The 14,001-nt window shown below is 35.8% G+C and overlaps 1 protein-coding gene across 1 annotated transcript; it reads right to left on the bottom strand.

Moving 5' to 3' along the window:
- Window positions 1-4,620: 4,620 nt before the first annotated feature.
- On the bottom strand, window positions 4,621-13,700 carry LOC139960919 (gamma-aminobutyric acid receptor-associated protein-like 2). Its single transcript, XM_071959621.1, has 4 exons — window positions 13,484-13,700; window positions 10,538-10,619; window positions 9,051-9,279; window positions 4,621-6,540 (listed from the first exon to the last, which is right to left on the bottom strand). The coding sequence occupies exons 2-4, from the start codon at window positions 10,569-10,571 to the stop codon at window positions 6,453-6,455; spliced, it is 351 nt and encodes a 116-aa protein (XP_071815722.1). The 5' UTR covers window positions 10,572-10,619; window positions 13,484-13,700; the 3' UTR covers window positions 4,621-6,452.
- Between the last annotated feature and the right edge of the window lie 301 nt (window positions 13,701-14,001).

Here is a 14,001-nt window from a genome sequence, read left to right as displayed (position 1 = left end):
AAATAAGAACAACTAACGTTACTGATGTACATGTGATCAATTTGATGATGCTGATGATTAACAACCACAACAAAGAATTGAATAAATCGTATTATTAACATTAATACAACAGGCATATATTTGTACAACAGGCATATATTTGTAGTTTGTGACAGTTGGTTATGTGTGACAGAAATGGAATTTGCACAGTTGCCTAAATATCAAAGCAATTATTCAATAACTGTAACTAATGAATGTACGGTGACAATTCTCGTTATTTAAACCATGAAAGCATCAACAAAATTATTAAAAACAGATTATAGGCTAGACTGGCATGAGTGAAACGTTTACATCCAGCAAATGTAAGTGCATTATTTCAGGCACTGCATGTGCTCGTCATGGGTTACAAGATCCTTCATGCAACACAAATAAGATGGTTGTGTTTACTTCTATGTTAATGGTGATCCCGGTTTTGCGATATAGGCCTACTACCCAACCTTTTCCGATTGATAAAATTGAATTATTTTCCGGGGACCCCGAACTGACCCCTTACAACATTTGTACATTGATTTATACTCCTTCACATAGAGGTTAACAAATTACAAATGATAATGACTGAAAACATGCCGAAACAATTACTGCACTTTTAGGTCTCTTTTTTCGATAATGGCATTTCCGCGAGCGGATGTAAATTACAGTATATTGTGGTTTGTTACTCAAAGGAATATCCCGTTGGCAGACATTGTAACACTTAACTGAGTACATTTAAACCATACGAATTGCTATGAGGATATTGGTTTGAACCATTTACCTAAAGTCAAGATACAGGAAATCTTCAACGATTTTGTAAATCAATCAGCTTCAAGCAATGCCGGAACATCCCTTTAATTAATTACAACTATTACATTGAAAATTCTACGAAAAAATCATCGCACAGCAAAATTACCAGTTATAACTGTCATTTCGTTTTCTATACTACAAGAAGAACACTGTTATGAAATTTGACGTGTCTGAAATATGTTTCATGTGACGTCATATATTTAACCTGAACTGGTTCTTTTTTCTTCTTTTTTGATCTACCGGAAACGTTCTAAACAAAGTAACTGATATATCAAAGATGGATTGGTTCTACACGCCTTCATTTATATTACGAAAGGCGATTTCACCCAACTTCAATATTTGCTATAAGGTCATACTCGATCAGTTCTGTAAACAACTTTAACTAAACTATGAGAGGCTTGATCCTCTTGGGAAATCATTTAAAGATAAATGTGAGGATGCAGGCATCGCTTCCATCACAGAGATTTAAATTACTTTCATGTATACAAAAAAAAATCGTCAGGAAATCTATCAATAAAGCATTGCATACTCGCAAACGTCTGAAATTGTTCGATGAACTCTTTTGCTGGTAGTTTTCGAAAATATAATAGGTGGTGAAATTGGATCAGGACACCAGTTGTCGGTCGCTTGAATCTTGTGTTTATCGGGAAAATTCCCCCAGATGTCGATAGCATAGAGTATCATTTGGACGATGATGAATCCAGGCAGGTAAATTCAAGTTCGTACGTTTTGACGAGAAAAACATTTATGTTTTCTGTCGGTTAAAAGTTCAGCATCACACACCCTTAGTAACGCCTCTGGAAGTGTGCATGTAATTATCTGATTGGGTTTTCTTTCAGCATGTGAACGTAGAGTGAAGTTCTTTGGAAATGCTTCCAGACTTTTTAGCTATAGGTAATATTATGGGAAGCCATGTGACGATGTTCGTTATAAGAGTGCCTCTATAAAGGAACACTAGTTCGTTACAGAGCCGTATATAGACGGCTCTGGTAATCTGGTTGCTTATTTTCAAACACTTGCATGACTGTTGTATTAGTTAGTATACCATATTGGTATAAATTGAATTGCTCTGGTTGTTGCGATGAAACCAGATGACGATTATCTAGGCGGAAGTTTGCTGTGTTCTGCAGGGGTGCGTTCTGTATGATGTTGGTATTGGTCATCCGAGGGTCATTGTGTACATGTGGAGGTGGGGGGGGGGGGGCAACGTATGGGATCGTTTGGTATAGGTGGGGCCGGAGGGATGCAGCGATGTTATAGTCACTTGTTCTTTATTGAGCACTTGATTTGTAAGATTATTGGAAAATTGAAACATTTGAATGAAGAGCGACAATTGTTATGAATATTTATCTTCGATTTTATTCCTTCAAAGTATATTGCAGGATATGATAAAAGTTTTAAATATACAACATTGACATGTAACAAAAATCATCTCTTCTTCGATCCTGTTTCTGTATTTCTGAGAAAACAAAATATTTACATAACATATTGCTAGACTACATCACTATCATATAAAGAAATACAAACTTAACAAAATAAAAAATATGTTAACTTCAATTTTTCTTTACATCATGTAAACGAGAATAATCAGTAGCCACAAAAAAAAAGTAAAATATTATCAAACTTCAAGATAAAGCAGAATATTGGGTAATGTCAGGTGAGTACCCTCCTGTAACCTGACTTGGGTTCTGTTGACTTACAAATAGCTGGGGGTCTTGCATCACAATTATAACTGTACTTTAGATTTTACACTTTTCTTGTTCAATATAAATAAAAAATATCCTACAGTGAGACAAACAAAAACTGAGAAAGGTAGAACACAAACTAGCAAATGTCCTTGACATGAGTGAGATGTTATTTAATGTAGATCATGAAACTGACATACAGTCAGTGGCATAAACTAGATCAGTGTAAAATACAGGGCCCCTGGCCCAAGAAGGACCAGTGTAAAGGACAGTAAGTGGCATAAACCAGGTCACTGTAAAATCCGTGGCCCCAGGCCCTAGGAGGCCCAGTGTCAAGGACAGTCAGGGGCAAACGGCTCATTTCTATTGCTGCAACCCTAGTTAGATTGATCCATAGCTACCAACCTGAATACAGTCAAGTTTAACTCATACATTATGATATGTGCACCTGTAATTGATATTTAAGATATTCCATACAATGTGACTCACATGACTCCTAGAATGGACACATATATTATAAGATATTTACACAGCCATATGTGAAAGCTAATCAATACGCTGTATCTTTCAGCAAAACAATTATACTGATATATCTTTCATGTGGGAGATATTGAAGTGTGACAAAGTTAGTTAAGGTTTCATAAAACTGAACTGGGAAAAATGTTCTGCATACTAAATGCGGGGGAAGCAGAGTGGGAAACTGTGAGGTGGGGCAGTGTTTTTGGAAAGTAGCAAAAAACACCTCTTATATTATCAATGATCATAAAAAAGAAGAAAAATATCATAATGCAATGAAGCAACCATTGTGAAACTTTTTTGTGAAAAAGCTGAATAGTAACTATACAGTGGTTCTACAAGTTTTACAAAAAAAAATTGAATAAAACCAAATGAACCTAATGAGCTATGAGTAAGGGTCTACTTCTTCTAGTGGTTAAATTTTACAAGCATATCCACAAGTACATTATCTCAAAGTTATAATATGATTACTTTGATACCAGGGCATTGCCTCAATTTTGTTTTGGAAAGAGCGATGCCCACTTTGACATTGTTGAATTAATAGTATCACAACAAACAACTCGTAACAGATCATTCCCCTAAATCCTGTGAAACAACTGTAAAAATATGTAAATTTTGACATTATTGTATATCATCCAATGGACTCATACCATGGTTTATGGCAAAGCAATAACATGTTTGATTACACTTAAGTTGTTGTCTGCAGTTGTAATGTATTAAATATTGGCTGATGTCATACAGACCCTATAAGGATAATGGATTATTTATTTCGGTATACTTCTGTAATAGAAATTCATAACGTAATGTATTAACACTCTCTTAATGAACGTGTGTGTATGTATGTTTGGGTGGGTGGGTGCATGTATGTTTGTGTGCATTGGTGTATGCATTAACGTAATGTATTAATGTAACGTAACGTATCCAATATACAATTTCTTATCATTATGTATTAACAGTGTAATGTATTGACACTATTGCTCCTAACTCCTACCACCTATGGGGACTCGTAGCATTTTAATGTTAAACTGTTTCCCTGATGGTATGTGTCAATAGGTTCAAGGAACACAGTTCCATTAGCAATGTTTATGCCCTTGTTTCCTGTTACGTTGTTGCTAAGTGTCAACTGGGTTCATTACATACATCTTCATACCCTTGATTCCTGTCACCAAACATACTGTGTGCCAACTGAATTCAATACATACAGTAGTATTACTTATGTTCATTCTCTTGTTACCTGTTACCTTAATGCTGTGTGTCAACTGAAATTAATACATATAGTAGTATTACCTATGTTTATTCTTTTTACCTATTACCTTAATGCTGTGTGTCAACTGAAATTAATACATATAGTAGTATTACCTATGTTCATTCTCTCATTACCTGTTACCTTAATGCTGTGTGTCAACTGAAATTTAATACATATAGTAGTATTACCTATGTTCATTCACTCATTACCTGAAATCTTAATGCTGTGAGTCAACTGAAATTTAACACATATAGTAGTATTACCTATGTTCATTCTCTCATTACCTGTTACCTTAATGCTGTGTGTTAACTGAATTCAGTACATATAGTAGTATTACCTATGTTCATTCACTCATTACCTGAAATCTTAATGCTGTAAGTCAACTGAAATTTAACACATATAGTAGTATTACCTATGTTCATTCTCTCTTTACCTGTTATCCTAGATGCTATTGGGTTCATTACATACAGTAATATTACCTTTGGCTTTGTTCATTCCCACTCAAGGGTTAAATTCATATAAATTATCAAATCAATGTTGAGATCATATTTCTAACAACCCTGTGTAAATTTAAGTTTGAGGCGATCGACATATAATTAATTAATTTCTACAGTGACGTGAAGTAAATTTTGAATACATCTGGATCCAAAACATTTTCTTTTAACAAAGTTTTAGAAGAATAACTTATAAAGTTTGGCAGATTTTTTTGTTATAACCAATTTAATACAACTTAGTTCATGAAAGTAACACAATGAAAGGGATTGCTCCTTAATAATATCGTAGCACACATCTCGATTAGTTGCATCCACCTGAATATATGACAAATGCTTCACTAAAAGGAATATTCCAGTCACCGCAAGAACATTTTACTTTGAGGGACAATTTCTGCAATCTTACAGTAGGTCAAATCTCCTCCCCCAAAATGCTGTCAGGATGGGAGGGGGAGGGGCCTCCCATCCTGACAGCATTTTGTGTAGCAAAGATGTGGAATTGTTCGAATTTGTTAATTTTTGCATCTGGCAACAGCATGTGAGTGATGTAATCATTGCATCACACTTTTGAAGATTGACCATGATCACATCACAGGGCACCCACTGAGATCCACTTCCTGGGGTAAGGAGGGGATTAGCCTGTCAATGTAACTATATGTTACATATAATCAGCTATATTGTCAGTTATTAGAATAAGATTTTTGTAAATCAGATTATTCCCTCTTTTTTTTTTTTAATATTTTGCAATTTTTAATTGCTTGCATAAATGTTCATCACAAAAACAACTTAAAATTTTCAGTTAATTTGATGAATGGAAAAGTGATGGTAATTCATTATTTTGAAGAAAACATTCTTCAAAAATCTTTGGCAATTTAGCCATTTTTCAGTAAACATACTTCGCTCCCTACTCGAAACTTTTTTATATGATCACCTCTGCATTTAATTTGATTTGCATCATAATGAACTCATATGTACTCACACCAAACATGATGTGTGTACCTTATCATTTTACATTGATCAGTTTATTGAACATTTGTTACATGTTTTTTACAAGTTACCAGTCAAAGTTCTATTCAACAAAATCTGAATCTTTGAAGAAAAAAATCATAACATTTAAAACAAAAAAATTATTGATAAAAATATTAAAGCTGATCTGAGAAATAATAAATCATATGAAAAAAGAGCAAAGAATTTTTTTTGGTGGAAATAGGGTTCAAACCAGCAACCTGAAGTCCTGGATTATACCAACTTAGATTTAGATATCCAGCACTTAGTTGGTGGCGATCTCTATAAAGCCATTTCCTTGCTAAATAAGACATCAATCTTCAATTTTTGTAGCAAAAAATAAATGATATTTAAATTTTTCCCCCAATTCATCCGACAGTAATCGACTTGTTGAATATAGTCAGTCATTTATCATACTTGTGTCTGAAAATTGCTTCACATAATCATTAATAAACTTGGCACCCATCCACGTGTAAAATAAATTTGAGAACTTCAACTGCTGCCTTCAATAATGGATGCAACACTGTACCACAGAAGGGATTCCATGGCAACACTTTGATCATTTATGGCACACAATAGTACAGCGATTTGAGCCGTGTTCACACACGGCAAGCAGGAGGGTTTCACTACGTACGCTAATGGATGTAACAAAAAGCCCTCACCGAATGGCTAGAAAAAATTCACTGGATTTCAGCCAAAAGTGCTTTCCCCGCTGTAAGCAATGTACAAAAATCCATCGGAATCCCTGTGTTCTTGGTAAATCTGTCCCATCGTAGCACTGCGAAGTCGAAAAAAGATGAGAGAAAGGTCAGTGAAAGCAAACCATCGACGATGGAATACAGACACATGGATTAAGTACTACTCACTACTACTACTCTACTACTAATACTACTACTACACTACTACTACTACTACACTACTACTCACTACTACTACTACACTACTACTAACTACTACACTCACTACTACTACTACTACTACTACTACACTACTACTAACTACTACACTCACTATTACTACTACTACTCACTACTACACTCACTACTACTACTACTACTGCTACACTACTACTACTACTCACTACTACTACTGCTACTACTACTGCTACTACACTACTACTCACTACTACTACTCACTACTACTACTACTACTACTACTGCTAATACACTACTACTCACTACTACTACTCACTACTACTACTGCTACTACACTACTACTCACTACTACACTCACTACTACTACTACTACTACTACTGCCACTACACTACTACTCACTACTACTACTCACTACTACTACTGCTACTACTACTGCTACTACACTACTACTCACTACTACTACTCACTACTACTACTCACTACTACTGCTACTACACTACTACTCACTACTACTACTCACTACTACTACTGCTACTACACTACTACTCACTACTACACTCACTACTACTACTACTGCTACTACTGCTACTACACTACTACAGTACTACTCACTACTACTACTGCTACTACTACTGCTACTACACTACTACTCACTACTACTACTCACTACTACTACTACTACTACTACTGCTACTACACTACTACTCACTACTACACTCACTACTACTACTACTACTACTGCTACTACTGCTACTACACTACTACAGTACTACTCACTACTACTACTGCTACTACTACTGCTACTACACTACTACTCACTACTACTACTCACTACTACTACTACTACTGCTACTACACTACTACTCACTACTACTACTCACTACTACTACTGCTACTACACTACTACTCACTACTACTACTCACTACTACTACTCACTACTACTGCTACTACACTACTACTCACTACTACTACTCACTACTACTACTGCTACTACACTACTACTCACTACTACACTCACTACTACTACTACTGCTACTACTGCTACTACACTACTACAGTACTACTCACTACTACTACTGCTACTACTACTGCTACTACACTACTACTCACTACTACTACTCACTACTACTACTACTACTACTACTGCTACTACACTACTACTCACTACTACACTCACTACTACTACTACTACTACTGCTACTACTGCTACTACACTACTACAGTACTACTCACTACTACTACTGCTACTACTACTGCTACTACACTACTACTCACTACTACTACTCACTACTACTACTACTACTGCTACTACACTACTACTCACTACTACTACTCACTACTACTACTGCTACTACACTACTACTCACTACTACTACTCACTACTACTACTGCTACTACTACTGCTACTACACTACTACTCACTACTACTACTCACTACTACTACTGCTACTACACTACTACTCACTACTACACTCACTACTACTACTACTACTCCTACTACTACTACTACTACTACTGCTACTACACTACTACTCACTACTACTACTCACTACTACTACTGCTACTACACTACTACTCACTACTACACTCACTACTACTACTACTACTCACTACTACTACTACTACACTACTACTCACTACTACACTCACTACTACTACTACACTCACTACTACTACACCACTACTTCTACACTCACTACTTTAAGTACTACTCGTTACTACTAGTACAGTGCACTACATCATCCAAAGAAAGAGTTCTGAATAATTCTGAGAAAAGTATGTATTAAAGAGGATCGCATGTATTGCAGTATGACAGTGTAATACAGCTAGGTATTCTACACAGAGACATAGTATGTTCACTGTGCATAAACTTAAACCCTCTTACAAAAAATGTGGATATTATGCTACAGGCAACATTTACTGTCCAAATTTTGAGTAGCAGTTTTGATGGCTCTAGGGTTAACTCATACAAACTACTAAATGGATAAAAAAAAACTGCTCCTTCATCTTTCTAACTGTGTGGCAACTTAAAACCTCTTACAAAAAATGTGGATATTACATTACAGGGATCATTTACTGTCCAAATTTTGAGTAGTAGTTTTGAAGGCTCTAAGGTTAACTCATACAAAATACTAAATGGATAAAAACGACTGCTCCTTCATCCTTCCAACTGTGTTGCAATCTCCCCATTTTTGCATAGAGCATTTAGCTCAATTATACCCAGCACAACTTCCTAGCACTTAACCGAATAAGACAAACTTAACTTCAAGAGGTATTGTAACAAACGTTACAAAAACACATTACTGGTAATTTAATGAGAGAAAAAAAATGGATCGTTAAAATTGGTAAATTAAAACCATGTTTTGAAAGAAACACAAAACAATGAAAGAAACGAATAAAAAAACACTTACGTGGTTTGGGGTAACATTTTTCCTATGAATAAGAAGATGGCCTTTTCTGACGGAAGTTTTATCCGTTTTCTAACGATCCACATAAACTGCGCTACGGTGATATCTGCAGGTACCAGGAACTTTTTCTTATCAATATTTGGAATTGATGTCCTTGGAGCTTTCTCAACGATCACCGGGATTCGTTCTGGATATTTGGCTCTGATCTTGGACGACTCTGCAAGTCGGTGCTCTAGACGGGTTAAACCAGGAAATGAAAACGTTTAGTGGTTACGATGCCTAAACATATTCATACATGAACTTGCGCACACCAAAATGAAGAGGATTATCTATTGATTAATGCAGCAACATATAACGAAGGTAACAGGAATCAGTTATCATGTTGACAAAAAGCATCAACCATATAATTCACTGGTAAGGATTTTACAGTATAAATTTTTTTTGCCAATTCCTAATGCAAATCCCTTTAAGATGTGTTAACAGACATAGAGCTCTACCACGATTATTTTAAATGAGATTGTGAAATATTTGATAGCTTCATGTCATCTGGTAGAAATCACCAAAACCTTGTCAGTCTGAGAGCACATCATGGGGCACCTACCCAGAATGACATTGATTAATGTTGTTTGTCTTGAGATATCAGGTTAACAAGCTTTTCACTGTGATAACTCTAGCCACGCTTGAATAATGAGAATGAATTTCTTGTTTATATGACCAGATACCTATCATCAAGTGACATGACCATACCCCGTATAAACAAAAGCGGACATACGGTTGAAGAGATATCGCCATCATAAGAATTTTACATTAAGCCTGTCCATTCATCAATATGCATGCATGGGTTTCTCAAAATTCCACTTTTTCTTCACAGGGGGAAGGGGGCACTCCCCCTCCCCTTTACACCACTGTCCCATTTTGTAGATATACTTGTATGATGACCAGGGGGGTAGGAGCCCGGGGGGGGCAAGTGCCCCCCACTTTTTTCCAAAGTAGTAAATGTGCCCTAATGGCAAATCAAATGTGCCCCTTACAACTGTCTTATGGATATCTTAAGCCTTTGCTAATTTTAATATTTTATTTAAATTATTCATTTTTAGTCTGAACATGCTATTTTCAAAATGGCATCCCATATCTTTTTGTAGCAAGGTTAACAATAAACAATCTCAATAAATAGTATTTATAGCATACTAACACACCATATATAATTAGGTGATATGGCCGGTGTGTATCGGTTTATAGCATAACGAGTGGTGGTTGTGGAATGAGAGAGTGCCCCTCTGATGTTGTGCCCCCCTCCCCACGTTTTGAAAGCTTCCTACCCCCCCCCGATGATGACCATCATTTGTGTCAGGAAAGTTGGGAGCTATGAAACAAGAGAGTCCTAAACCTACAAACAACCCACATTTAGTAATTTTTGCCTTTTGCGACAAATCATTACGATGATCAAATTATAAACTGTGATTTTTGTAAAAGTAATTTGCAAAACACACCTTCAGAGTGCTGAACCTTGAAATCCCACTTCATCGTTCAGCGACACCAAGATGTTCCCCGGTCGGTCACCAGTTAGTAAATCTGTTACAAATAAAAAGACAACAACATTTAACGTGAGTAATCAATTAAGCTACAATGTAAAAGGTACAATTTACTTTTATTTCGATCCAATATTCATCTTCTATAAAGCACTGTTTGTTAATATTAAGAATCGGCACTAATATGCGTTGTTACAACAAGAAAAGAAAAAAATTTGACCTGCTAAAATATCATTTTTTTCTTTTTTATGATATGAACATTTTGTACAGTACCATACTGTACCTTTAAAATCCCTCTCATTAAAGCAGCATTTTGCGTTGGGTCACTTTTTTCCACCTTTTTATCATGTGCATCGATTTTTTTACATGTATCAACCATAAAACAGCAAACTAAGATACCATCCAAGTTTCACCCTGCCAAGAGCGTTAATAAGCGAGTAATTAACGATTTAATGTCGATAATGAGAAGAGTGTCCTCGACAAATTCCACAGTTAAAATTAATCGCATACAATTCCGCCAAACCCACTAGTTTGAATGCAACCAATCAGAGATGCAGGTTTAGTTATTGCCCATTGCTAAAAATAGATTCAAGACTTTGCGTTGGTACAACCACATGAACCAGGGAGTTGTTATGCAACTCCCTGGTACAACTGCCATATAGACTGTACACAAACAAGCGTGGTGTTATATTACGTATTTGTCAATGACGTTCGTAGTGTTTAAATATTCATATTATGGGCGAGGTTTATTGGGTTCCCAACGGAAAATATCTTGGAGAACAACAAAGTTGAAAGTTGCAAATTTTTCGACTTTTATGCCACCATTTGAAGTAAAATATGAATAGATTAGCTAGTTATGTATGTCGTTATGGCAAAGTGGAATCAGTGAGGTTGAGAAAAATCATAGAAAAGGACGCAAAATGCTGCTTTAATACATGTGCTTCAAAGGTTACACAACCCAAAAAGATCATTAACATATATATAGTCTCAAACAATAAGATATTCAAAATCAACCCTCATTCCACTCAAGCATGGCAAATCATTTGAATATACACCATATACCCACACATGAGCTCTACTACAGACTTCGCTGTCAGTTTTGTAACCACCTTCAAATATTGAAGTAGTCGCTGACATCTCAAATTTCCATAACATCTGAAATACAAAAACCCTATCGATCACTTGACAACTCTAGAGAGAAACAATTACGGGACACTATTACTGTACTTCACCACAGTTGTTACTATGTTTGGAAGGAGAAATTGGAAGATGATACCCAAAGTAGAACATGAAAGAAACCTATGGAATGGTGATATTTCCCAAATGACACAATCACAAAGGCATAAATTATGGTGTCTTGCAAGTCGCCATCATTTCACTGACAGATTGCAAGCCACGTTAGATATTTCTACTGCTACTGTACACTGAACAGTACACATGATTGATGGCAGCGAGTCCCTGCTTGGCTGCTAAGACGTGCATAATTTATAATGTACGTACACATGTATGCATTGTGGTTACAAACCACCTCTGCAAAAATGGGTTTTAATTACACACGTGTGTCACTACACTGATAATCAGTATGTGATAATTTCAGTATTCGGATATTCAATTGAACCTATACGTTGATGGCCAATGAGGTTATAACTTTAAACACTCGAAACTGAATGGTCCCAGTCTCCCAAATTATTTCAAAGTTTTGATCAATGTAATTTTCATTAGAAATTTGTAATTCCACTGAAAGTTTAAAGCAAAGGTTAGGTCTTACAGATGAAGATTATTGCAAATGGTTGTTACTTAGAGCAAAGACTCATGACTGTTAAAGCTACATAGCATCATTTCCATCATTTTACCTAACAAGGAAAACTTGTTGCAAATTGTTCATCTCTTAAAGTTGCATTTTTGGCACGTGAATAGCATGTCGAAGTTAACCTATATTCAAACATATACAGGACACATTTTTGTTTCAAGTTCTCTCTTGTGTAAAAATTACTGTGAGTAATAAAATGGATATAAAGCGGGAAATGTTGAATGTTCGTCATCATGAAGTTGATACACTATAGTTAAAGGTCTATGGACACCTAGCCAATTTGCCCAATATTCAGTACACTTATTATGTGCAATAATCTCATTGAAATTATATTGAAATATTTACGATAAGCTCCATTCTTTTCCAAGATATAAACATTTGAAGGTTGATAAATCTGGGGAATCTCATTCAATAAGCACAAACTACGACCTTTTTACCCTTTTATAAGTTAACCCCTAATTACAAGCCTACATATATCATTTCAATAAAATGATGTTCCTCTTTTCAAAGAAGACAAAGTATTTTAGAAAAAAAACGCCTTAACCCACAAACCTGTGTTCCTTGACACAAAGGTTGTAAAAATCTGGAAGGTTGTAAAAGTATGGCAATATCTGAAAGTCATCGTCTTGCACAGTTATGATAAAGTTGTAACTCTTTGTAACAGAAATTTTTACTGCAACAAAACCACGTATTAGTGAACCAAGAGCCTTAAGGTCTATACCAGCAATCATATTAAACTCAAAGATTAATTTTCATATTTTTACCCTTGGCATGTCAAGTACTATGTTGGGCTAGGCATTGGCCTGACTTAACAGCATTGGCATTGTACATTTCATAGTATAGGCTATTTGCTAAATTCAGTTTCTAATGAAGAGCTGTAAGATGATATGTCAAGATAGAACCAAAGTGCAATGCGTTTAATGTCACGCTCTGCTCTTTATTCAGCCTAAACATGCAAAGCATATAGATTATTTGCTTCATCGCTTGTCTTCGTATGTCGACTATGGGCTAGGCGTAACGTTAGGCGAGTCTATAGCACCGGCTTACCTGACCTCACTAAGTCTAGGCTACGAACAAAAATAGTTCAGCATACTTACTCCACCCCAAGTAAGAACACTTAGGCAACAAGAAAGACCTTTCTTTGACTTTTGAATTTATCTCGAATATCTTCAACGATGTCTTGAAATCTTGTTTTCAGTCAAAATAGCCGTTTGTGGTAAGAAAGCTTTGTTCAATTGCAGAAGTTCTCCTGATAAGCTATTACTATTAGTACTTGTTCTGCAATCACGTCGTACGTACTCATAAACTGTTCTGAGAGGTGCATTGTTATGTACCGATGACCTCTCTAAGTTCATCAGCAAATGAAATCACGGCTGATGATCAGCTGACATAACAAACATTACGTCATCTACATAAAATGGATCCCACAAAAAAGATTGCGTCACAGTCAGCGCTGTCAATTAGTCAACAGTGGTAATTGCTATACTCGTAGATTGCATACAACTGTGACAAATGAGTGAAAAGCAAGTGTCAACCACTGCAAAAGTAAATAATTTATGACAGAGAGCACATCAACTTGCTGAACTGACCTCAACTGTATAAGCATTACCAATAT

Source organism: Apostichopus japonicus, chromosome 3 (genome assembly GCF_037975245.1).
Source record: "Apostichopus japonicus isolate 1M-3 chromosome 3, ASM3797524v1, whole genome shotgun sequence".
NCBI lineage: Eukaryota > Metazoa > Echinodermata > Holothuroidea > Aspidochirotida > Stichopodidae > Apostichopus > Apostichopus japonicus.
The sequence above is the reverse complement of the archived record's forward strand: the minus strand, read 5'-3'. Positions and strand labels throughout refer to the sequence as shown.